The sequence below is a fragment of the Lissotriton vulgaris genome, chromosome 6 (genome assembly GCF_964263255.1).
Source record: "Lissotriton vulgaris chromosome 6, aLisVul1.2, whole genome shotgun sequence".
NCBI lineage: Eukaryota > Metazoa > Chordata > Amphibia > Caudata > Salamandridae > Lissotriton > Lissotriton vulgaris.
In genome coordinates this window covers 480,653,098-480,679,632 of record NC_141694.1, presented here as the reverse complement: position 1 = coordinate 480,679,632, position 26,535 = coordinate 480,653,098, and the positions used below count along the sequence as shown (strand labels likewise).

At 44.7% G+C, this 26,535-nt stretch overlaps 1 protein-coding gene across 1 annotated transcript in view; it reads right to left on the bottom strand.

Moving 5' to 3' along the window:
• Positions 1-26,535, bottom strand: part of LOC147707469 (uncharacterized) — a 385,267-nt gene that overhangs the window by 134,944 nt on the left and 223,788 nt on the right. Inside the window, exons 20-21 of the mRNA XM_086925650.1 lie at positions 15,364-15,417; positions 11,139-11,183 (exon numbers count right to left, since the gene is read on the bottom strand). Coding sequence (XP_086781776.1) covers positions 11,139-11,183; positions 15,364-15,417 — 99 coding nt within the window. The remainder of the gene's footprint in view (positions 1-11,138; positions 11,184-15,363; positions 15,418-26,535) is intronic.

The window sequence follows — 26,535 nt, the reverse complement described above, 5'->3', positions numbered from 1 at the left end:
ATGATTGTGACATCATTGTCTTGCGTTTCGAGCTTCATGACACAGTAGTAAAATGGTATGTATTTATGCTTGATAAAAAGGACAACCACCAACTATTAGTGAGAATGTTAAAAATATGTGACACAATCTACTGAGGGATGTATATGGGACTGCCGCCAGTAAAGAATCCATTGTGTAATTCCGTACATGATTGATACTTTCTGAAAGCCAAAACAGATTAATGTTTATCAAGTACATAGGAGGTGTTTCCCTATAACCTTATTTATTTGGCAAAGACATTCCTACTCTTTCTATGACTTCAAAACACTTCAAAAGCAATCCCTATGATCACAAACCCATACCCCACCACATTGAATACTCCAAAAGAACAATCCTTATGTTTCCTATATCCAACGTCTCTGCAGCTTTCAACACAGTCAACCATCCAGTATAGATTCACATGCTGAAAACTCACATGGACCTCATTGGCACAATTCTACAATGAGTTACATCCTACCAAATTAACCAACAGCAACTGATTCAGACAGGAACTACCAGATCACTAATTCTTCCTCTCAAGTGCGGTGTCCCCCAACCTGTCATCCATAATTTTCAGTTTCTATACGGAACCCTTGGGAGCCATCATTGCCCACAGCAGAATCCAGAGACACCGGTATGCTGATGACACTCAACTCTGCCTCAAAATATTTTCAACCAGTCACATACAGAGACTGAAAGCCTGCCTCAAATGATTCAACACTTGGATGTCAACAAACCACATGATGCTGCAACCAATGAAGACTGAATGCCATTCTGTTTGACAACAACACCAAGCATTCCCTAATTCAGTCATGGTACTTAAAATTAAACCTTCGTTACATTTCAATGGCCAGGTTAGGCCAAAATCCTCAGATCTACCCTGGTTTTAACCCTCTCACTCAACGAACACATTGCCAATATGAACAAAATCTCCTGGTTCCAATTTTCACTACTGAAAACTGAATCCTTTACTCCCAGGAGACAATTTCAGAACTACACTAATTAGCAGTCACACAGAAGCTAGGTTGGGACAGCCCAAGCCAGCTAAACAAAGGACGAATACCAGACATTTGGAGGTAACACAGTAGGGGTCTCTCCTTTGACGTTTTGGTAGGAAGGTAGCTGCCAGTGATTCCAGCTAGGGGTGGAGACGGTGCCCTCAGAGGAGGTCTGCACAGAGAAAATGTAACAGTGTGGTTAGAAATGGGGGTCTCCTGTTGGCATTGGTCTGCGTCTTCGTCCAAGTAGAGACCCTTGTTCCTAGTCAGAGTAAGGGGGATACACTTCTAAAATAACTCCTGCTCACCCCTTGGTAGATTGCCACCAGCAGACAGGCTTATCTCAGAGGCAGTGTAAAGCATTTAGGCACACATACAGTAATACAGTGAAAACACTATAAATGGAGACTACACCGGTTCAAAAAAATAAGTCATCTTTATCTAAACCAAACAAGATCAAAACAACAAAAATCCGCAATACAGTAATCCAAATATGACTTTTCAAAGGTAGAAATAGTTTGGTTCAAAGAAAATGGTGGATGCGACACTTTCAACACAAAGTACCTTGGATGTATCAAAAACACACACAAAAAGGGTCACAGGAAGGGTGATGCGTCGGTTCCTTACACACAGGGAAAGTGATGCGTTGGTTCCTTGCTCCTGGGAGGTGATGCATTGGATCTTTACTGCTGCGCAGGGGAGGTGATGTGTTGGTTCCTTACCAGAGAGGAAGTGATGCGTCGGTTTCTTACATCATGCCCCAGTTAGGCAACAGACCTGGTGACTTGATGCGATTCGTGACAATCTGGGACAATGCGATGCGTGCAGATCCGTGATGCGCTGTGACGATTCTAGGAACGTCCCCTCAATGCGTTGGTTCTTACAAAGCAGGGCCTGCATCAGAGTCAGTGCAGTGATCTCGGAGATCAGTGCACAGGACTAGCTACACACAGCAGACTCTTCAGCCTCCTGAGTCCCCCTTAGATCTGACAGAATCATGAAGTCCCAGGAGACCACATCCCCAGAGACAGAAGAAACAACTGAATGTGCGGGAGCAAAAAGGTGCCCTGCCATCCCATCTGTGAGGTCAGTGGGTTGGGACAGGGCAGGGGCAGAGAAGACCTTTTGTGCTCTTCCATCCCTCAGGAGAACAATGTGAGTGGGGGAGAGAGCCAAAACTAAGATGGCGGGTCCTGCGCTGGGCAACAGCCCACGCAGGGAGACTGCAGGATCACTGGGGACTTGTCCCCCCCGCACCACAGCCCTAATGTTAAAAAAATGTAATTGAGGTATCCCAGGTCTGACCGGGATACCCCTACAAGAAAAACCAAACCAAAACTGGCAAAGGAGATATGCGGCATGAGACCGCATGTATAAACCAGAGGCAGAGATGCTAATTGAATAGCACCTCATAATGCCCTGCAAGGGCTTGTTTGTCTAATTTTCTGGTCCCTGTGGCACCCCAAGGATAGGCAGGGGCACCACCAACTGTTGAAACAGAGTGTTGGCGGGCTGAAGGGTTGAAGCAGTCCCCCATGAGTAATTCATTATTACTTGCACTACCTTTCAGGGGTCATAAAAATGATTACTCCCTAACAAAATCACCACATTTTTAAGCTTTCTTAGTGCTAAGGCTTATTGCACTTAAGTGTTGTAATATAGGGTAACCCTTGAATTCGGTGTTATGGCGGTATTATGTGGTCTAAAATGGTAAAAGGATGACTCCAACATGTTTAATGTTGCATTGACTACAAAAGCTTTATTGACAACATTTGTTGATAAGCAATGCAATCTTTTTGACAGTGAATTAATTTGAACGTGGTTAATGAGTCTATTTATTTTAATGATGAATCCTGGTGTGTGAGTATTCCATTTATTTTAACATGCCTGACAAAGCTTATAGGCCTGCCTTATATTGAGGTTATGACCCCTTGACAAAGCCAATATTACTGCTTTATTGATACCCCCTTATATTGTGATGTTGTATCTGGTACAGATGGGAGATATTGTGAATGTGGTGGTTATGACACGATAGGGGTCACATGAGATTTCAGAATGTTTCCAAACATATTTTGATCCACTCCACCATATGTAGTTGTATGTATTTAATGTGTAGTATTGATTAGAGTGTGGGAACAACAAATAAACCAATTTCTTACAGTATATTAATGGATGTTGAAATTATAGCCAATTCACTAGTGATTAATATTGTTGTTGACCTGGTGGATAACAATTCTGTTGAGTGTGCTTGAAGTAGTGGGTGAGTTTGGTTGTTGTTATTGTTGTTAGTGAATATGTGTGGATTATTCTGATGAAACATGTCAATATTATCTTCAACATTCCCAGTGTCCTTCTGTGCCAACTCATGCAGGACATTTCCTTGAAGATGTGACATTGGACTTGTGCAGAGACATCACTGAAAAAGGTCCATTGATGCTGGTATGGAAGAGTGATTAGCAGGGCCTGTTAAGTCTACCTGTTGGTACATATGGTGGTGACACTGCAGTGGAAACTAAATTCCATCATCAGTGTCCCTAATCTGAGGTGGACTGGTAGGTAAAAGAACAATGGGTTGGAATGCTACCAAGAGCTATTGCCGGTTGTAAGACTTCTTTCATGAATTCCTCCCAGCACCTTTTGAGTGTTTAACTGTGTTGGAACACCTTCCAGAGGGCCATGGGCACACAAGTCCTGATGAAGCCCCATCCTATCAGCCCATTCAATAGGTACTTCTTGTGATGTTGTCTGTGACAGGAGAGGCAAGAGTTATAGATGATGAATGAAGCCCCTTCATGATGCAATTATATTTCTTGGTGGGTGATGATTTAGCAATAAACTACAACTACATTTGGTTTGGGAACAAAAAGAATTCTTAGGGCTTAATTTAGAGCTTAGCAGACGGGTTACTCTGTCACAAACGTGACGGATCTTCCGTCCGCCGTATTACTAGTGCCATAGGATCTAATGCACATGTCATACAGCAGGCAGGATATCTGTCTTCTCTTTTTATGAAGATAGATGTACACACACATCACATATAAGGGAGAAAAAACAGATGGGTTGGGATCTATTGGTTTGCTTTCAGTCACGGGATGGTCTCTGTTAGAAATGCAGGTCTCTAATTGGCAGAGGTATGCACCTTGTCCAAGAAGGAGCCCTTCCTTTTAGTCAAGGTAAGAGGATTACACGTCTAAAATAACCCCCGCTCACCCCCTTGCTAGATTGGCATGAGCAGTCATGCTTATCACAGAGGCAATGTGTAAAGCATTTGCCCATAACACACAGTAACACAGTGAAAACAGTACAAAAGGACACCACACCAGTTTAACAAAAATAGTCAATATTTATCTGTGTAAAACAAGACCAAAACTATAACAATCCAACATACAGTGATCAAAATATGAATATTGCAAAAATAGACTTAAATTATAGTTCCTGAAGTCAATAGCTCCGTCTCGGGCTATCATGGCGTTGTGAACAAACAAATCCAACAGTTCAGGACAACGCGGCAGCGCAGGCTAGCTAAGGTGTCGCGGGCCAGCTACTGTGTCAGGAAGACCCGTAAACAGCACCTTGGAAATGCAGGGTGTCATGGACCTTACGATGAGCATCTGAGGTAGAGGCATTGGCAGGTGTCGGTGGTCAGTGTAGGAGTTGTAGGGCCCTGGAAGTCACACGCTTTGCAGCTTAGGCAGGCATCAGGGCTGTAGTGTGGAGTGAAGCAGTGCTGTGTGCTGTGCCCTCAGTTCACAGTGCAGGCAGCAGCTCAGTGATGGCGTCAGTGGCATAGGTGAGACCAGCACTGTGGTGCGGAGCAGGGCGGTGCTCATTGTGGTGCTGGTAGGTCATGGTGCCAGCAGTGGCGTTGTTGTTGCTGAAGCACTGTCGTCAGTAGACGATCTGGAGTCAATAGCGCCGGTGTCCGTGGGCCAAGGCTGCAGTGTGGTGCGGAGCGTCAAGTAACTTACAAGCAGAGCCCTCAGGCCACGGTGCAGGCAAAGGTGTCTATGAGTGGCATCCTCTGGGATACCAGGGCGGTGATGTGATGCAATGTGAGGTAATGTGAGGTGCCCTCAGGTCACAGTGCAAGCAGCAGGTCAGTGGTGGCGGATGTGAGCCCAGGATTATGGTGCAAAGCAGGGAGGGGCTCTCTGCGGTGTCAACAGTTTACAGAGCTGGCGGCGGCATCGTTGACGGTGTCGGTTTGCTTTTTCTGCTGTTGCAGCACAAAACACACACTTACCAGTGCTGGTAGCAGATTAACTTGAAATGTTTGCTGTTCCTGGAACTTCTTTAACAGAGGCAAGCTCACCCTCAAGCCCATGGAGAAACTCAGGAAAATAAGTTGCAGAAAGTCCAGTCTAGTCCTTTCACTGCCCATGACAGAACCAGCCACTACAGGCCAACATAGCAAAGCACAAATCAAAGTGGTAGTTCCTCCTCACAGATTCTCCAGTTCCATGTTAAAATATCGATATTAAAAATATCGATAAAAAAAATATCAATGTGAAAATATCAATAAGAAAAATATCGACTTCCTATACATAAGCAGGTAAGTACAATAATATTGACACAAAAATGTTGATGTAAAAAATATAGAAGTAAAAAATATCGACTTTAAATAAATTACATAACTTAAATCAAATAAATTAAATAATATTAATATTAACAAAATAAATTACATTTAATATATATTTTAACTAACTATAACTAATAAACTTAATTTAATAAATATAAACACACACAAAATGTATACATATACATATATTTACTTAAATACATTTTATTAACTATTTTCTTTATTTAATTTATAAACTTTTGAAATGATATCAAAATAAAATATACACATATATAAATTATTTAAAATTAAATAAAATATTCTACATTTTATTAACACATTAAACTATTAAAAAATTAAAACATACATTTAATAACAATATAAACACAATAGTAGTGGAAACGTGGATAGCGAGGGGGAACAAATTACTATTCCCACTCCAGTGAGTGCAACAGTAGGGAAAGGACTGGATAGCACAGGGGTGAAAATTACTATTCCCACTCCAGTGAGTACAACAGTAGGGAAAGCGCTGGATAGCGGAGGGGAAAAAATTACTATTCCCACTCCAGTGAGTGCAACAGCAGGGAAAGGACTGGATAGCGGAGGGGTAAAACTTACTATTCCCACTCCAGTGAGTGTAACAGTAGGGAAATCATTGGATAGCGTAGGGGTAAAAATTACTATTGCCACTCCTGTGAGTGCAAAAGTAGGGAAAGCGCTGGATAGCGTAGGGGTAAATATTACTATTCCCACTCCAGTGAGTGCAACAGTAGGGAGAGCGTTGGATAGCATAAGGGAAAAAAATACTATTCCCACTCCAGTGAGTGTAACAGTAGTGAAAGCATTGGATAGCGTAGGGGTAAAAATTACTATTCCCACTCAAGTGAGTGCAACATTAGGGAAGTCGTTGGATAGTGTAGGGGTAAAAATTACTATTCCCACTCCAGTGAGTGCAACAGTAGAGAAAGAGTTGGATAGCGTAAGGGGTAAAAATTACTAATCCCACTCCAGTGAGTGCAACAGTAGGGAAAGCGTTGGATACCGTAGGGATAAAAATTACTATTCCCACTCCAATGAGTGCAACAGTAGGGAAAGTGTTGGATCCCACAACAACAAAAATCAAAAACATTTACATTTTTATTAAATGTAATTTCTAATATTAACATAATTAATATATAAAATTAAATATATTATTAACAAATAAAATTAAAAAATATTAATCACACATTAACACTATAATATCCACAACACGCACCTAAAATTAATTACACAATTACAATTAATAATTATGAATTAATTAATAGAAATCAATGTATAACTATTTAATAATTAATCAATAAAAATGTATTACTTACCACCCTTCACACCATTTACACATAGAAACACCACAACACACACCTAAAATGAACTACACAATTACATTAATAATTAATACTTAATTAATGGTAATTCATTTATAAATATTTAATAATTAATCAATAAAAAAATTATTACTTACCACCTTTCACACCATGTACACATATAAACACCACAACACACATCTAAAATTAATTAAACAATTAAGATAATTAATTATTAATTGATTAATTGAAATGAATTAAAAACGTATTAATAACGATTATTAATTCATCAATTAACACATTAATTATTCTATACATTTTATAAAATTATATTACTTCCCACCCTATTCCCCTATAAACCCACAACCCGCTATGGAACTAAAAACACAAAATTAAACTTAAAATAAATGAATAACTACTAAAATGTTCAAACATATAAAAAAAATGACAAACAATTCTCATTAAAACCACAAAAATACATAACAGTATTAATAATTCGATATTTTGGTCAACTATATTTTTGTAAACGATATTTAATACATCAATATTTTTTCAATCGATATTAATTACCTGTCAGTCGATATTCTTGTCCACAATATTTCTGTTGTCGCTATTTCTTCTCCACAATATTTTTACAGCGATATTTAGGTCCCTCGATTTTTCTACGTCGATTTTCCTGCTCTGCACCAATTTTCCAGCTCTTATTCTTGGCAGGTTCCTTAGTCCAAATGAGTTCTAAAGTTCTGGGATCAGGGTCTCTAATATTTATACTACTTTTCCCTTTGATGTTTTAGGCAGAAAGTCTCTGAGCTCAGTAAAAACCAGTTCTGTCCTTCCTGGTCCTGCTTCACTACAGGAGGTGGAGACAGCATTGTGCAGAGAAGACATATCTTATTCAGGTGCCAGTGAAAGCTCATTTCACCACTCTAAATGCAGAAAGAGCTATTCATCCTGACTATGAGTCACCCAGCAATGTTAGGACACGCCTCAACTCCCGTTGTGACTGTCTAGTGTGAATGCACATCCCCAGATACTGTCACTCTAAAACCAGACACTGGATACACAAACATGCAGAGGCACACAGTATGGTAAAAATAAAAAACTGACCACATTCTAAAAGTGGCATTTTCTAAAACACAATTTAAAAACCACCTTCACCAAAAGATGTGTAATTAAATTCTGAGCTCAGGGAGCCTAAACTGCATTGCCGTTTCTTTACCCAATTAAAATGTAGACTTGTAAAATGTTACAAGGTAGCTCCAATGATCACCTATGGGAAAGACAGCCTTTCAATAGTGAAAAACGAAATGCACAGTATTTCACTATCAGGACAGGTAAAGCTCGCTTCTACATGTCCACTGCAACCTACCCATGGGGCTACCTTGGGCCTTCCTTAGGGGTGATTTGCAGGGCAGAAAGGGGAAGGTTAGGAAATGGCAAGTGGGTGCATTTGTCAGGGTGACATGGCAGTAAAAACTGCACACAGACACTGCAGTGGCAGGTCTGAGACACCTTTGAGAGGCTACTTGTGTGGGTGGAACAACCAGTGCTGCTGGCCCACTAGCAGGATTTGTATTACAGGCCCTGGGCACACGCAGCGCCCTGCACTAGAGACTTACTAATAAATCAAATATACCTATCATGGAAAACTAATCATAACACAATTTACGTGGAAAGCATATGCACTTTAGCACTAGCAGTGCTAAAGTGCCCGGAGTCCTAAAACCAATGAAAATGGGCCAAAAAACAGGAGGGCAAAAGGTCTGGGGATAAACCTGTCAAAAATGCCAGGTCTAACAGTTTCCATCACTGGTATAATATATTAACACTAATTAGATCATGCATGTAAAATTAAATTAGAACATTCTTTTATCTCCAGCATCACCTTCATTCAGTGTTTATAGCCAGCATCACCTTCAATCTGTGTGATCAACTTCCACTAAAAGTATCTTCCACCCAAGGTGTTATTATCAATCTATATGCCATAAGAAGAATATAAAAGCCAATATAAAAAAATAATGGGATTCGAAAAAAGAAAAAGGTCTTGCTGTGGGATCAGGAATCTAATGAACAATACACGACAACCCATGTTGACATGAACACCTGAGAATATTATGAGACTGCTATCACACTAACCAAACATAAGACTGTGATTAGGAAGCAACAATACCCTTCTATGCTTTAAGTGCCTATATAGCAATTTATAAGGAGTTTACAAATCTTGGCTACTGAACAGCCCGGTTTCTATTTAGAAATAAGCAAGTTCCAGAACGAGGGTTTATGATTGTTACGCTGCTGTTTTCCTGTATTTCTATTGTTAATTGAAGCTGTTATTTTTTTTTCTCCTTATGATCAATTAATGACAGTAAAATACGTTTCAGATTGGCTGTTTTTAACCTGATATGCGAGAAAGCCTCTGAGCCCATGTCTTAGACAAATCAAAGAATGTCAGGACCTGTTGATATTGCCAGTACGTCTAAAACATTAGCAACGTGTCGAATCGATGGCTCTGAAGCCTCGGGATACAACCCTTCAAGCATCTCAACTCCGTGAATATCAGTTCACGTTCTTACCTTCACCCTGACAATCAAAGAGATCATGAACGTGTCACTTGCACCTATGTCACTGCAAAAACACATTTGATTGGTTGCTGCCTAGGCAATGGCAATAATAGGATGTAATGATACATATATTTCCTAAACAACCTTGGGAAGTTTAAACTGGGCAGTGGAAATCAAGCTGTAGTGCCTCATTTGTAGGAGGGCAGTTGCAAGGCTGCACCCAAAACACAACTGTGCCCAAATCACACATCGGATACACTGCTTTGTGTTGCACCACCGTGCACCCTTAATGTGGCGCATGCAGCGCAGAATGGCACAGTGCATCTGACTACACTAAAAATGCACTGCCCTCAGGGCAGGCACATTGCAGCACATTAGTAAAAGACAGCGCTGCAGGTGGAAACTGTAGCTCCATATTTCAATGAAGGCAGACCAGTTTTATCAGGGCAGGGATTTCTGCAGGAAGATGCATTGTGTTAGGGTACTCATGGGCAGGGCGATGAAATGGGTCCCCAGAGCAACATCCCAAGAAATGCCATGGGGGCCAACTTGTATCTAGCACACAATCCATGCACCTCCATGCAGCTACTTTTCTATGGCGCCTGCACTTATAATACAGCAAGGGCACAGTGGCAAAGGATACCTTTAGTCACAGGGGGCAAGAGCACCTTACAAATGAGAGAAAGTCCCCCTGTGGCTGTGCTGGTGCACATCTTTTCCATACTACAGAAAGCGCTGTACAAGTGTCTGTGTCCCCCTCTGTAATATGAAAGATGCTCAGAAGCACAAGCAGCAGGCCCACATGCTCACTGCGCCCCCGGGCACTTTTTTATAAGGTGTCATGGCCACCCTCCCACGCGTTCTTCTGTCCCATTTAGAGGGCAGCTGACAGCAGGTGAATTGAACAGCGGGAATTCGATTGGCTGTACCCTCGATTGCGTTATGGGTTGGTTGTGCCACGAATATGCCACAGAGTTGATAGGTACCTGTTCACCTCTGTTTTCAAATGGTATCAGATCGCAACTAGATTGCCACGCAATGCATGGTGACCTTTGTTGGGCCTGTCGGACAATTTTTCTGATGTGTTGTGAGAAAACTCCTTCCATGTCAGGGACACCTGCATTGTGGGTTATGGAGATGTCCCGTCGGTACTGGGTACATGTCTAGCACAAACATCTGGTTAGAGGCGGCAGACCCGAGAGCAGAGGACGGCCCGGGACCAGGGTTCGATTCCCGGCGCGGCAGGTTTCTGGACCAGGGTCAGCGGACTCGATAGTTCTCTCGCCTCGGTGCCCACTCTGATCAGCGATCACACTCGGCAACTCTGGGCATTAGCTTGCCTCATCTTCACTAACGGCCCCACCAGACCGCCGGGGATGCCTGGTCTCACCCTGGAGATACCCATTAAGGGACCATCTCTCAGGGAAGCCAGGAAGGGTTTCTAAGCGGTCGAAGCGCCTTGGGACCCTCCGGGTAAGTAGTGCGCTATATAAATGCCTATACATTTACATACATTTACATTTACAATTCCACTATGCACACAAGCTTGGAGGAACTAGACCATGTGGAATATCTTCAAAGGCATTGTTGTTGAGTTAAAATGGAATACCTGAATGGAGAAGGTTGTGCAACAGCACTCAAAGAAAAATAAAATAAATCTTACTGGTATGCCGGGTATGCCAGGTGGACCTACTTGTCCTCGGTCACCCTAAAGAGAAAAGGAATAAGGTGTTTGTTATTTCTAAGACCAGTGAGTCACAAATTGTAAAGCAGATGCATTAGTATATGCTAACAATAAATATAAGAGAAAGTCTGTAGGAAAAAATCAAGGCAGAAACAATAACATTGGAGCCGTGAACCGCGCGGAAACTTCCGTCAGCCTGAAAGCTCCAGGCTCTCCCGCTCGCGCAGCTCTGATCTTTGCATTGGGGAAGAGGGGGGGGGGGGGGGGGGGGATTGATGGAATGTTTCGCAGGGCGGGGGATGTGTCATCACGCGCTGTAAGGGAACGGCTCTCTGCACCTGCCACTGTGCGGACATCCGCGGTCCCACAAAAGGCAGGCTCCGCTGCGCCACAGACACATTCGAATCCGTCTGCGGGTTTCGAATGGTCAGTGGTTTCATCGTATTTTAATAAATGCTTCTTAATTGCACCGGAGGACGGATTGTCCTCCACTCTTCATGGTGGGAAATAAGCTATAGATGCCTGTCCTGAAAGCACAGCTGTGCTGCGCAGAAGGTGTTCTGCTAGGCTCACAAAATCCAACATTCGCGTATGTCTGATGTGGTAAGATTTTGAAAGGATAAACTCTTAGCATGCACAAAAGTTAAAGGATATTTATTTGTATTTACCGCATTTATGGCGTGCGTGCGTGCGTGCTCTGAATCAATCTGAAGGTGAGCAGTCTGCACGTGATATGGGTGGTCCCTCAGTTCTGTATATGTGCCACTGCTCCAGTGTCAGGCCTGCCACAGAGAAGCCTAGGCTACTGCTTCACTGAGCAAAGCATTCAGCTTGGCGAATGGAGGCATGCCTTGGGTGAAGAACTGCAGGGTCAGTCACCACAGGACTCGTGCAAAGGAGGTTCAACACCTTCAACTTGGTTCTGGCTCTCACGGGTGGGGGAGAGGGGTGGGGGAGAGGGGTGTAGGAGGGGGGTAGAGGAGGCCACATGAGTCAAGGCTGTCGGGGTCTTTCTTTTGGTCGTATTTTTTACAGATATGGCTGTATGTTATGCACTTTTTATGTCTGTTCAGATGGTGCTCTAGGATCCAGTGTAAAATAAGCTAGAACAGTCAATATTCTCGTTGACAATTTGTTTCCCTTCCTGCAGAATGTAGTATGCGGTCGAAGTGGGATCTGTTGAGCTGCCTCAGTTGTTTGGTGGCAGGTTTACCTGGGTAGATAAGATGTAGTATCAACAGATTCCCTTGACACAAGACTGAGAACAGGTGTACATAAACAATACTCACAGTATCACAAGTACAATATCATACAACAAGAAAATTGAAAATGTAAAAGTTCATTTTATTTTGAATATGCTATAAAAAAGACAATTATAGGGCTGACTAATCTAGAGCCCTAGTCTAAAAACATCATATAAAACAATACAGATAATTGCGACCTGCACAATTGAAAAAAGGGACAGAACAGGTACAACATGAAATTGTTGAGTGCAAATTGTATATTCGGGCTCCGTTGTGGTTACACCGATATTGTGTTACTATAATATCAGCACATCAACTTTGGTGTTGGAGACTTGAATTATACCAGTAGTGGCGTCAACGCGTTTCGGTAGGTTCTCGTTATATTAACCACCTTTGTCAAGACATGCAATTATCTGTCACACTCAGGGGGTGTATCAAATCGCCCCTAAATTCCAGATATGTTTCACTTCTCAGGATTCAGAGTTGGTACTTGATCGAGACGAAGGCTAAAGCGAGGGACTTGGTTACTTAATGTCTCCTGCTATCTGTCCTGGTATATACAAGATATGACTATCCCACTTCACGTAAATATCCGAACATATGTTGGAAACAATTAAAATAAATTTTTCTGTTGTTCAAGACCACAAATAACTTCAGCGGTATCTATGTAGGGGCTGGTCCTCGCAGTTGTCGAGGATAACTGTTGGTCGATGTCAAAATCTGCTTGTTGGCCTCCAAAGTGACTACCTGACGGGTTGTTGGTAGTGTCCGGTACAAGTGGGGGTCCGTATTGCATACTGACCCCCACTTGTTTTTGGCATCGACCAACAGTCATATCTTGTATATACCATAACAGGACAGATAGCAGGAGACATTAAGTAACCAAGTGACAAATAATTGCATGTCTTGACAAAGGTGGTTAATATAACGAGAACCCACCGAAACACGTCGACGGTACTACTGGTATAATTCAAGTCTCCAACACCAAAGTTGATGTGCTGATATTAAAGTAACACAATATCGGTGTAACCACAACGGAGCCCGAATATACAATTTGCACTCAACAATTTCATGTTGTACCTGTTCTGTCCCTTTTTTCAATTGTGCATGTCGCAATTGTCTGTATTGTTTTATATGATGCTTTTAGAGTAGGGATCTAGATTAGTCAGCCCTATAATTGTCTTTTTTATAGCATATTCAAAATAAAATGAACTTAATTTTCTTGTTGTATGATATTGTACTTGTGATACTGTGAGTATTGTTTATGTACACCTGTTCTCAGTCTTGTGTCAAGGGAATCTGTTGATACTATGGTTGGATAACCTCATTTCCCTTGATTTGTTTTAGGGGTACCTCTCTGTTCTTTTACATAGATAAGATGTAGGCCAATATTTATTTAGAGCCCATAATACTTAGCACTGACAGAGATGGTGGCGAAGCGCTTGAAGATTGAGGGGCAGATTTATGATGCCCTTGCGCCGCAATTGCGCCACTTTATTTGACGCAACTGCGGCGCAAACAATGCACCCTATTTACAACGTGACGCATCTAGGAGATGCGTCACGTTGTAAAGCCCTGCACCATAAGGAGGCGTTCCTGCGCAGGGGTGGGGGGCGTTCCTGCGCAGGAACACCTCCTGAAAGTGGCTGAGTGAAATCTATGAGATTTCACTCAGTCACGTTCAGGCCAATGTTGCGTCAAAACCCTGCGCCTGCTTGAAGCAGGCGTAGGTCTTGATGCAGCATTGTGTAGATGGGGCACCCCCGAGCCTTGCTGGAGCTGCGTCGCGCTTGCGACGCAACTCCAGCAATGCGCTACATTTCCGGCACAGATGCGTCACGCATCTGTGCCGTTCTTGCACCATGGTGCGCCGCATTATAAATGCGGCGCACCATGGGTGGCGGAGCTGTGGCGCACTGTGGCGCACGTTAACTGGCGCATCCCTGGGGATACGCCAGTTAACATAAATCTGCCCCTGAGATTTTAGGATTTTAATTACACCATGTAGAAGGGCCTTTACTTTGTGTGCTCAGTTGTTTAAGTGCCTGCAGACCATCTTTTGGTATTGCCAATAATCGATTTCTGTCACTGGACTGCTCTGACGGCGGCATGATGTAATGCAGCTGCAGAGCACGATGGGGGTTCTTAATAGCAAAAGGTGAATGGTCCAAGATGGTGGAAAGCCCCCGAGGAACTCTGGGATAATCCGCAGAAGTGAACTGTATGGATTTACTGAGCACCAGCTGCTAACAAGGGTACACATAAAGGCACTCTGTCTGGAGAGAGTCCAGTGAGTAACCTGGCTCCTCATAACAGTAAATTCAGCAGTTCAAATGGAGGAAATAGCCACAGATATTAGTTTCAGTACTGCATTCTCGTTTTTGTTCTTTAAATGCGTTAGTATTGTTACTCCATCACTCAGGTGTTGTGAAGAGACACCGCGTGCATGCTAATAAAGCACTCAGCACGTGGGTCAACTGGGGAGGCGCGTTTATTAAAAGGGTAATTTCTGGAGAAGCACTTTTCTCCAGAAGGCCTCGCTCCTGTTCTCTCTCAGGTATTCACAATGCCATCTCCAGCTTGTCAATGTGGGCATCTATGCGTGAGGGTGAGGAGGCACCGACAACCTGTGCCACAAGAGGACATCTCTCTTGATAGGCCGGTAAATACTTGCTAAAAATTGCTGCCTGATTTACACAATGCATGCTGGTCAGAAAACACATCACTCCATGAACAATACCAACAACCTTTAAATGACTGCCAGCTAGCCTTTTAAGCAAAACCACCAGTTAGGAATTCTCGGCTAAGGCATCAGCGGATTATAAAAAGCGCGGGAGAGAGCAGAAAATTGCGAGTTGCTTGACGTGTTCTTTGAATACAGTAAATGGTTGTGCCTAATAAACAATCAGCTGAAAAGCAGAAGAAAAGCGCAGAGTGGTTATTTAACAAGTGTGACCTACCTTCTCTCCTGGCAGGCCTTCCAGTCCTGGTAAGCCCATCGGGCCTGGTTCTCCCTGGCACAAAAAGACTTCATGTTAAATACTGCATCCAAACGAAGACTTTGAAAGTGTTTTTTTAAAGAAAATTCAATATTGTGTTTGTTTGTTTCTAATTGTCACCTAAGAAACAGATGAGAGTGGCAACAGGTAACAACAGCCAGTTCTGTACACTGGGTAAGGAAAGGTGATATGCATGGGGTTGAAAACGTTAATTGCATTAGGCTCATGATAATTCGTTTACTGTATTTGTCTCTCCTTCAGTATTCATTCGGTTTCTGAGATAACTCTTGCCTCGAATTATTGAAGGACTGATGTACAAAGCCCTTCAAGTGGTCACAATTCCTGTGATTTGCAAAATAACTGGGTTTTGCGATGGCAAAGGGGATTTTTAAAATATTCAAAACATTTTTATGTGTCTTAATAGTCTTTCCAACTCATAAAAGGGCTTTTGTGATCCTTTCTGAATCGCAAACAAGCGAGGGAGTGAAAGAGGCGCCCATCCTATTTCTGAATCGGATCGTAATGTATGAATGGTCGGTGCATGAAGTTGCAGTCAGAAACCAATGATGAGCTACAAACCCGAACTGAGATGGTAATTTATTTAAAAATCATGTCTGCAGCGTTGGGATGAGCAACTTGAATCCAAGGGACCACTACCTGCTTCCCCCTGATGTTTCCTTTAAAGGAACTGGTGCTGCTTTAAAAAAAACATATTTTGGTATGGAAATGCAAGGTTAGTGGTCTACTGTTCCTTGTATGCTAGCATCCCTGTTTTTGGAGCCCATCACACTGGGTTGCAATTAGCAACTTGCCTTATTAATATCAGTTAGGCAAGTCGTTCTACGAACCCCTATGACTGGAAATTTGTGACACACCCTGTTAGCACATAGATTGTAGATAGATGGTGCACAATTTGCTAGTATCTGCCCTGATGCATTTTTGAGATAATTTTCTTGAGTCAGTTTATGTGTACTGAAAATACCATAGCACTGACCTACTAAATATCTGTGCTTGGCCTGGCTATCTGGGGAAACCTCTCACCTTCACCTTCTCTAGTTTGAACAATTTCTAGATATTTTAGGCGTTAGTTCAAAGTCATCACTTCTGCCCTTTCTGTCACTTTCTGCTCACTTCTCACTCCCTGCTTCCCTTTAGCAAAGATATGGACTTCAGTGCTGCTAACTTATTTTCGAATTGACACTGCTATTCTCCTTGATACTCTTAAATCTACCAACTAATTGTCAGAGAATAGCTCCTTCCTTTCTGTGGTAATTTTGAAGAGCTGGTCAAGTCAAACACCAATTAAGGCATTCGAGTACCAGAAGCGGCGGATACCGAACGGGTTGGTGCGGTGGGGGGATTTAATGGAGAAAAAAAAGAACTTACCTGCAATGGACAACTGCCGCTTCTCCTCCATCCTCTTCATCTTCCGGTCCCAGTACCGTCCGTCAGCAGCAGAAGAAAACCCCTGCAAAGCAGCGTTGTGATTGGTCTGAGCACCGTGGTTCGGCGCTCAGATGGGTAGAGGGAGGCTTTGCATGTTCCTCACCAGGCTGTGTGATCTTACAATTCCTAGCAACTACAAACTTATCACTCTTAACTTTCCTAACGATAATAATTGAAAAATTTTACATCTTTTCATTCTTAGAGACCAATTTTGTCATTTACAGTGATCAAGAAGTCATTCATCCTTTGCATGGAATGGAAGTCCTTCTAGTGATTTGTGGATGATCTTCATATGATTTTTAACGGAGAAGGAAGATCAGTTCTGATCCAACTGGATATCAAATGATTCGAGCTCAGTGTGATACTTTGCTCCACCTGACTGGGGTCACTTCTTTTAATACTATGTGATCTCTCTACTTCTTTAAACACTGAGGGATCCTTACCTCCCATTCAGTCTTTCTATGAATGTCTTCGGTGTGGCATTCTATGGGGCATTTGCCTGGCTCTTCTCTGAGCCCCACCTTCTTTAATCTCTACCTGTCTTATATGCTCTTTTGGGTTCTCGCTCATGTCCTATATGGATGTTATCCACATTTTCATCCCGTTCTATGACATCCCATTCACTTTATGTGCCTGGACTGTCTTCATTTGGTATCCATCACCTTATTCAGAAAGCCTCTGCTCTGCTCATTTTGGGGTTGTCTCTTCATTCTTCTGTTACTTATCTGCCTGATCTTCAGTGGCTCTCTTTTGTCAATCCATCAAAATTCCCTACATTTATCATTGAGCTCTGCATAAGACAGGCCAAATCTTTCTTAACACAGAATTATTCATGATTTTCTCATGAGAACCTTTTGCTCTGCAAGAGCCATCCTCCTAGGACTACCTTCTACGCAGAGGGCGTGATTAGGAAGTTGTTTGTTTTCTTTCCTGGGTGCCAAACAATGAAATCACTTACTCTTGAAACCCAAAGTAATTTCACTCTTTTGACCGTCTGGAAAAAATGTAAATGGTGTTCTTTTTTTTTGTTTGGTCTTGCCTTTAAAATACTTCCTAGTGCTTGCTGCCCAAGGTTGAGTACGAGTGTGTAAGATGTAATCAGGATACCATATGTTACAAATATAACATAAATTATCTCTTTCCTTTGAATGTGGGCAGCTTTCTGAAAAAATAGGTTCTCTCTTATTTGATCCGGAACTTGCCAACCTTTCTCCTATAGTAAGCCTTCCTTTTGCATCTTGTTTCCACACTTCACCTGTGTTAGACCTGACAACATTGGCGTGGGTCTCCCTTCCATTTTCTCTGTTGCCTCATGTATTTTTGCTGGTTTTAGATGCTTTGGGCACTGTATCACTGCTATTCAATGCCACAGTGCAAGTGCTCCCTACTGTAAATTGATGTATTAATCAGTGGTTTCATGTTTGTCTATTTGGTTTACTTGTCAGACCCTAGTCTAGTGCATTTAGTGTGCCCAGGGCGTCTAAAGCCAAATGCTGCTGGTGGGCCTGCAGCACTGGCTGTGCCACCCACAGAAGCAGCCTTGTAAAATGTGTCTAAGGTCTGCCATTGCAGAGCCTGCGTGCAGTCTGGTACTGTCATGCTGACTGGCCAAGTGCACGCACTGCCCAGTCCTTAAACCTTCCCTTTTCTTCATATCAGTCACCCCTATGGTAGGCCCAAGGGCAGGGTGCTTTGTAAGTATAAGGTAGGACAAGCCCTGGTGTGTGTGGCATGAATGGGCTGTTAGAGTTATTACATTTTATAATCCTAACTGTCTCAGGGAACATGGTAGACATTCGAGTTTAGTATGCCTGAACTCAGAATAATAAAATACATCTTTTAGTAAAGTTTATTTTAATATTCTGTGTTTGCAAATACCACTTTTAGAAAGTAGGTATTTGCTTGTCTAACCATTCAAACCTGCCTCTGCTAGGTTGTGTATTCCTATGTCTGGTTTTGTGAGTGACAGGCCTGGGGAATTCCAAGAGACAGGCTGAGTCATCCAGTGGTGAATAGAGAGCTCTGCATCTAGATGGGAGGGAGGAGTTGCACCTGAACCTTGAATAGGGATGTGCCTGCCTTCCACAATGCTGGCTCCACCCCTGGGGAGCGGCTGGTGTGCCTGCCCTGCACTGTGAAAGGAAAGGAGAAGTCTGGTAAACAGAATCCTTCAGAACTGGCTTGGACTGGGCAAAGGCCCCTTTCCCCTCAGAGAACAAAGGATTTTGGGGTATGAATATTGGGACCCTGATCCCATGAAATTAGATCACTTTTGGACTACAAGAAGAACCATTACTGAGGAGAGGAACCTGAAGAAACTGAGGAGATAATACTCCCAAGCTGAAGTGCTGCTTGGGGGATTGGCCTACAGTGGGTGCCTTACTGCCAAATGAAGGAGAAAGGAACTTTGTGTACTTTGCTTTCAACTTGTGAAGGATCTCCAAGGGCTTGGAAAAGAGCTTGACTCCTCCTGAAGTCTCAGACATCCGACTTTACCCCCCAGCTCCCCAGTGTTCTTTGGAAGTGCCATTGTTAGACTTGCCTTCTGATGTCCACAATTCATACAACCACATGAAAGATGCATTTATGTCTAGATATGGTTTGACACCTGAGCTCTATAGGCAGAGGTTGAGGAAATGCAAAAAGTTAGAAAACAGAACGTGGTTTGAATATGTTACTTTCTTTTGCAGAGCATTGGATGGTTGGGTAAAGGGCAGCAAGGTTAATGATTTTCAAGGTCTCTTTGATTTGTTTGCATGGAAGCACTTGTCTGATAATTGTTTTCCAGAGCTGCACCAGCATCTGATAGATAGCAAGCTGACTAACCCTAGGAAGCTTGCTGAGGAGGCGGACCGCTGGGTGAGCACCCAGGTCCACAAGAGTTACGTGGGAGACTCATCCAAAGGTGGGCAGGGTCCCCAACAGAAGAGTGGGGGGGACAAGGGTAAACAGAAGGAGTTCCGCAAAGGGCCCCAATGTAGTACCCAAGGGAACACCGTGAAAGGTTCCCAGCCTCCCCCTGAGAGAAAGCAAAGGGTTGCAACAGGTAGTCCTGTTCCCCAGGGGCCCCTGAAGTGTTACAAGTGTGGCGACCTGGGTCATAAGGCAAATGATACCACGTGCCACCTGTTTGGTAAACAAGCACCCACTGGTGCTCCGCCCCTGCAGATGGCTAGTGTAGCCTTGGGGGAGGAGATTGATGTCCAAGGTGGATGGGGTCCGCAAAGATGACCTCAGTCTCTTTAGGAAACAGTGAGATAGTCACAGAAGCTCAGCTGCCCAGGAATACTAAGAAATATGGACAGCGAGTGACCGTCAATGGCCTAAAGGTGGAGGCTCTTAGAGATACTGGAGCCAGTGTGACAGCTGTTAGGTGTCACCTGGTGTCTCAAGAGCAGATTGTCCCTCATGCATTTTGCCAAGTTGTTAACGCCGACAACACAGAGAGTCATTGTCCAATTGCTCAGGTTCGCTTTGAGTTGGGGGGGTCTCTGGTATTCTTCAGGTAGCTGTGAGGCCCGCCATGCCTGTTGACTGTTTGTTGGGAAATGACTTGGAGAGTTCCCCTTGGGAAAAGATGGAGAAGACAACTCACTTGAAGATGGTTGGACTGCCTGACTGGGCGTGCATGACCACCCGGTCAATGTCAGCCAATAGGGGTTCTCAAGAGTACCTGGAGCCTGAGAGGGAGGCCCAGGAACCTGCCGAAGAGAGAAGTGGCGAGGGGAGCAGGAAACCGGCCCCTGAAGTTCACATGACCCAGGAGAACGTAGACCCTGAGGGGGATGCCCTGGAGCCTACCGGGGAGCAAGTACGGGAACTGGGGGACCTGCCTGAGCTGACCCATTGGCAGCAAGAAGGAGGCCCCTCTAAGGAAGAATTTTGCAAGGAGCAGAGAGAGTGCCCTTCTCCTGTGGGTTTGCAGCAACAGGCTGCAAGCCAGGCAGCAGGTGATCAGTCAGGGTCACACTTGATTTACTGGGAGAATGGTTTCCTGTATAGTGAGCCTAAAGTTGCTGAACCTGGGTCAGCCCGTGTGCTGGTGGTACCCCAGAGGTTCAGAGCCTTCCTACTGGGGCTGGCTCATGATGTGACATTAGTAGGACATTTGGGGCAGGACAAGACCTTTGAGAGGCTTGTCACCCACTTTCATTGGCCCCAAATGTGCAAGAGTTCTGATACTCATTGCCGGACTTGTCAGACTTCCCAGGCAGGCGGAAAGAGTGGGAGGAAGCAAAAGGCTCCGCTCCAGCCAATCCCTGTGGTCAGTACCCCCTTTGAGCGGGTGGGGATTGACATTGTGGGGCCACTGGACCCCAAGACAGCTAGGCAACAAGTTCATCCTGGTCTTGGTGGACCATCCCACCCGGTAACCGGAAGCTATACCTCTGAGGACAGTGACGGCCCCCGTGGTGGGACAAGCACTGATGGTAATTTTCTCCCGAATGGGATTCCCTCGTGAGGTAGTGTCTGACCAGGGGACCAACTTCATTTCCAAGTATATGAAGTCCCTGTGGCAGGAGTGTGGTGTAACCTACAAGTTCACCACTCCTTGCCACCCCAAGGAAATGGGCTGGTTGAAAGGTTCAACCGGATCCTGAAGGCATGATAAGGGTCTTGTGGAACCCATGAGGCGTAAGTGGGACGTCCTCTTACCGTGCCTACTCTTTGCATACCGTGAGATGCCACAGAAATCTCTAGGGTTCAGTCCCTTTGAGCTTCTCTATGGACACCCAGTCAGAGGACCTCTGAGTTTGGTTAAGGAAGGCTGGGAGCAATCTCCCAGGAAGCCCCCCCAAGATGTATATAGCGACATGCTGGCCTTCAGAAACCAAACTAGGCGTTTCAGGCAACTCGCCGAGGCGAATGTGAAAGCCAGCAGGAGGAGATAAAGCACTGGTATGACCAGAATGCCTCTCTGGTAGAGCTTCAACCTGGCCAGAAAGTGTGGGTCATGGTCCCAGTGGAGCCCTGTGCGCTCCAAAATAAGTGGACCGGACCATTTGAGGTTGTGGAGCGCAAGAGTCCAGTTACCTACTTGGTAGACTTGCGGTCTCCTAGGAACCCCTTGAGGGTCCTACATGTCAACCGTCTTAAGCCCCACTTAGAGAGGTCTGAAGTGGGCATGCTCTTGGCATCAGATGCTGGGATGGAGGAGACTGAGCCTCTTCCTGACCTCTTGTCAGCCTCAGAGCAAGATGGGTCAGTGGATGGTGTTAACCGCTCTTCCACCCTGACCCATGAGCAACATAATGACTGACGCCAGTTGCTGGGAAAGTTTTCTGATCTGTTCTCCCTGGTTCCTGGTGTCACAGATTGGTGCGTCCATAATGTGGACACAGGAGACAGCTTACATATGAAGCACATGTCTTACAGGGTAACTGACAGGGTAAAGGTTTGCATCAAACAGGAGGTCTCAAAGATGCTTGCACTAGGGGAGATTGAGTCATCTAGCAGTCCTTGGGCCAGCCCAGTGGTCTTGGTCCCGAAGGCTGCAGCCACACCCGAACTCTGGGTCTGTATGGACTACAGAGGGCTTAATTCAGTCACGAAGAATGACGCGCACCCCATCCCCAGAGCTGATGAGCTCATAGATCGGCTAGGGGCTGCACGGTATCTCAGCACGTTTGACTTAAAGTCTGGGTACTGGCAGATCGCATTGACTCATGAGGCAAAGGAGAGGTCAGCATTCTCCACACCAGATGGGCATTTCCAGTTCCGTGTTATGCCCTTTGGGATGAAGAATGCCCCTGCCACCTTTCAGAGGTTGGTCAACCAAGTGTTGGTTGGACTGGATGAGTTCAGTGCCGCCTACCTGGATGACATCTCAGTGTTCAGTGCCAGTTGGGAGGAACATCTGCGCCACCTCTGAGAAGTGTTGATGGCGCTGCAGAAAGCAGGCCTCACGATCAAGGTGAGTAAGTGCCAGATCGGGCAGGGTTCCATGGTGTACTTGGGACACCAAGTTGGGAGCGGCCAGGTGGAGCCCCTACAACAAAAGATTGAAACCATCCTGGCTTGGGAGCCACCCAAATCCCAGACAGAGGCGAGAGCCTTCTTAGGTCTCACGGGGTATTACAGGAGGTTTGTCAAGGGCTATGGCAACATTGTTGCACCCTTGACAGAGCTGACTTCCAGGAAGCAGCCCAAGAAGGTGATCTGGACTGACACCTGTCAGAAAGCACTTCAGCTTGGGAATATTCTCTCCTCAGTTTCTTCAGGTTCCTCTCCTCAGTAATGGTTTCTTCTTGTAGTCCAAGTGATCTAATTTCATGGGATCAGGGTCCAAATATTTATACCCCAAAATCATTTGTTCTCTGAGGGGAAAGGTGCCTTTGCCCAGTCCAAACCAGTTCTGAAGCACTCTGTTTACCAGACTTCTCCTTTCCTTTCACGATGCAGGGCAGGCACATCAGACGCCCCACAGGAGGTGGAGCCAGCATTGTGTAATGCAAGTACAGTCCTGGAGCACTTTGTTGACTGGACTCCTTCTCTTCTTTCAGTGTGCAGAGCAGAGACACCTGCCGCTCCCCAGGGTGTAGAGCCAGCATTGTGGAAGGCAGGCACAGCCCTATTCAAGGTTCAGGTGCAACTCCTCCCTCCCATCTAGATGCAGATCTCTCTATTCACCACTGGGTGACTCAGCCTGTCTCTTGGAATTCACCAGCCCTGTCACTCACAAAACCAGACAAAGGAATACACAACCTAGCAGAGGCAGGTTTGAATGGTTAGACAAGCAAATACCTACTGTCTAAAAGTGGTATTTGCAAACACAGAATATTAAAATAAACTTTACTAAAAGATGTATTTTATTATTCTGAGTTCAGGCATACTAAACTTGAATTTCTACCCTGTTCTCTGAGACAGTTAGGATTATAAAATGTAATAACTCTAACAGCCCATTCTGGCCTATGGAGAACAGGTAGCCTTGCAATAGTGAAAAACGAAAATGGCTGTTATTCACTATTAGATCATGCCACACACACCAGGGCTTGTCCTACCTTATACTTACAATGCACCCTGTCCTTGGGCCTACCATAGGGGTGACTGATATGAAGAAAAGGGAAGGTTTAAGGACTGGGCAGTGCGTGCACTTGCCCAGTCAGCATGACAGTACCAGACTGCACGCAGGCTCTGCAATGGCAGACCGTAGACACATTTTACAAGGCTGCTTCTGTGGGAGGCACAACCAGTGCTGCAGGCCCACCAGCAGCATTTGGCTTTACATGCCCTGGGCACACTAAATGCACTAGACTAGGGTCTGCCTCTGTAGTTTTCGCATTGAGTGGAAGCTTCACGCATTGTGGGAGAAGAGCGTCGCCGCTGGAGCGGTTGCCATCGCATCGTAAGGGTGTCGCTGCTGCAGTCCACGCATCGAACCCAGGACTTCTCGCATCCCCGAGAAGCATGCCGCATCTGGAAGATCTTCACGCCTTTATTTCTTTGTATCTGAACTTTGCACATTTCTCATCGCTGCGACATTGCTGGTTGTGGAAGTGCAACACAACTTAAGCGAGAAAGGCGCGGATTTCGACGGAGAGAGTATCCGGGGTTGCCTTGGGGCTGTTTTTAATTGGTTCCAACGTAACAGCCTCAAGTGCAACTCGGATAAATCGGAGGTTCTCTTCTTCGGGTGCAGTTCGGATCCAGATTGGAAGGAGTGGTGGCCAGAGAACATGTTTCCTCCCGCGGGTTCCTCCCAGGTGGCCAAGAACCTGGGGATTAAGATCGATAACGGCCTAACACTACGCTCCCAGATAATCGGTCTCACTGGCACCTGTTTTGGTTTGCTCCGGATGCTGCGCAAGTTTCTCCCCTTACTATCAGAGGAGCACAGGAAGATAACAGTGCAGGCTCTAATTGGCTCGAGAATGGACTATTCTAACATCCTTTATCTCGGCCTGCCAGAGTATCTGTTACAACGGCTGCAGGTGGTCCAGAACTCAGCAGCACGGGCCATCTTTGGATTATCTCGCTGTGCTAGAGCCTCGGGCCTCCTGCAGTCACTGCACTGGCTTCCCGTCCGGAAGCGGATAATTTTCAAGGCTTTGACTTTGGCGCATAAAGCTCTTTATGCCTCAGGAGCAAAATACCTACAAAAAAGGCTTGCCTTTTACCACCCTGCTAGGTCCCTGAGGTCCGGATCCCTGTTTCTTGCCATGGTCCCTCGTATAAAAAGGGCACGAATCGGAGGCCGTTCTTTTAGACTGCTGGTCCCGCAGTTATGGAACACGCTACCAGTGACACTGCGCAGTACGTCAAATTTACTGGCGTTTAGGAAGGGTCTTAAAACCTGGCTTTTTACCTCTTAGTTGTCTCCCCTGTGGTTATTCTGGATCTTTCCTTTTCTCTGTCTTTTTCTTGTTATGTTGTGATATAGGTGTGCATCCAAAGCGCCGGGACACTCTTTGAGTAGCCGTGCGCTATACAAAACCAAGATAACATAACATAACATAACATAAGGTACATTGACGCAGAGTGTCGCATCTCAGAACTGAACTAAGCTTAAATCTACCATCTTAAAGTAATCATATTGTGTATTTTAGTTGTTTATGGTCTTGTGGTAACTCTATATAAAGTCTACTTATTTTTTATATAAAACCTGTGTGGTGTCCATTTGTAGTGTTGTCACTGGGTTACTGTATGTGGTCACAACTTCTTAACTTACAACGCCTCCTAAGTAAAGCCCTTTTGCTCGTGGCAAGCTACCAAGGGGGTGAGCAGGGGTTATTTTAGGAGTGTAATCCCCTTATTCTGACTAGAGGAGAGGGTCCCTATTTGTCACAAGTACCTAGCTGTGCCAACTAGAGACCCCCAAATCTAACAGCCTGCCACTGTGGTCCTCGGGTATTCAGTGGCAGACTGCCCCTGTCAGGCACAGGGTATTTTCCGAGGAGGCTAGAGGCCGTTTTTTAGTTCTTTAGAGGACACCATCATCGCCAGGGATCATTATTAATGTATGTTCAGGGTCTGTAGCAGCTGTGTCCCCCTGCCACACTGTGCTTGTAAGCCTGGTGATGCGTGGTGGCATTATCCCAATGATCCTCTCCACCCAGGGGCTATCTGGAGCTGGGCTATCTGCTAGCCGAAGAAAGTGTGCACAAGCATGGACCATGGAGTCATATCAGGCAATAACCATGCTTTAAACTTTTTTTTAGTATAGCCATCGTCTCACTGAGCGGTACTGAAGTGCACAACCGCAGGTGTGTGGCCCACAGGATGGTGCCCTGTGCCACCTCGTCATTCAGCACAGGGCTACTGTGCCAGGCTAACCAGGACACACAGGATTCCCCCACCCTAGGAACCAGGTGCATGTCTCCAATGCTCTGGGATTCCACCCTTGTGCAGTGCATCACACCTGACCAGCATCGCCTTTCACAGGCCTGTTAATTATTCCAGGTAGTCTTCTGCAGATACTTCTTAGAGCTGGGAGGGGGAGGAGGTACAAAGAAAGTTCAGACTTCGAGAGCTCAGGTTTTGTGAAATGCTCTTTCTGAGACTGCACCATATTCCTTACATAAATAACAAGGAAGTTGCAGCAGTTTGCAGTACGACTTTGTCAAAAGTCTGTGGAGGTGAAAATGTCTTGGAAAGCAACAACAATTCAGTTGCCATAGAATGTGATCTATTTGGAATATACAGAGGTATTGTTCTGTCAGTGAAGATGACTGGAAGGAGGGTCACACA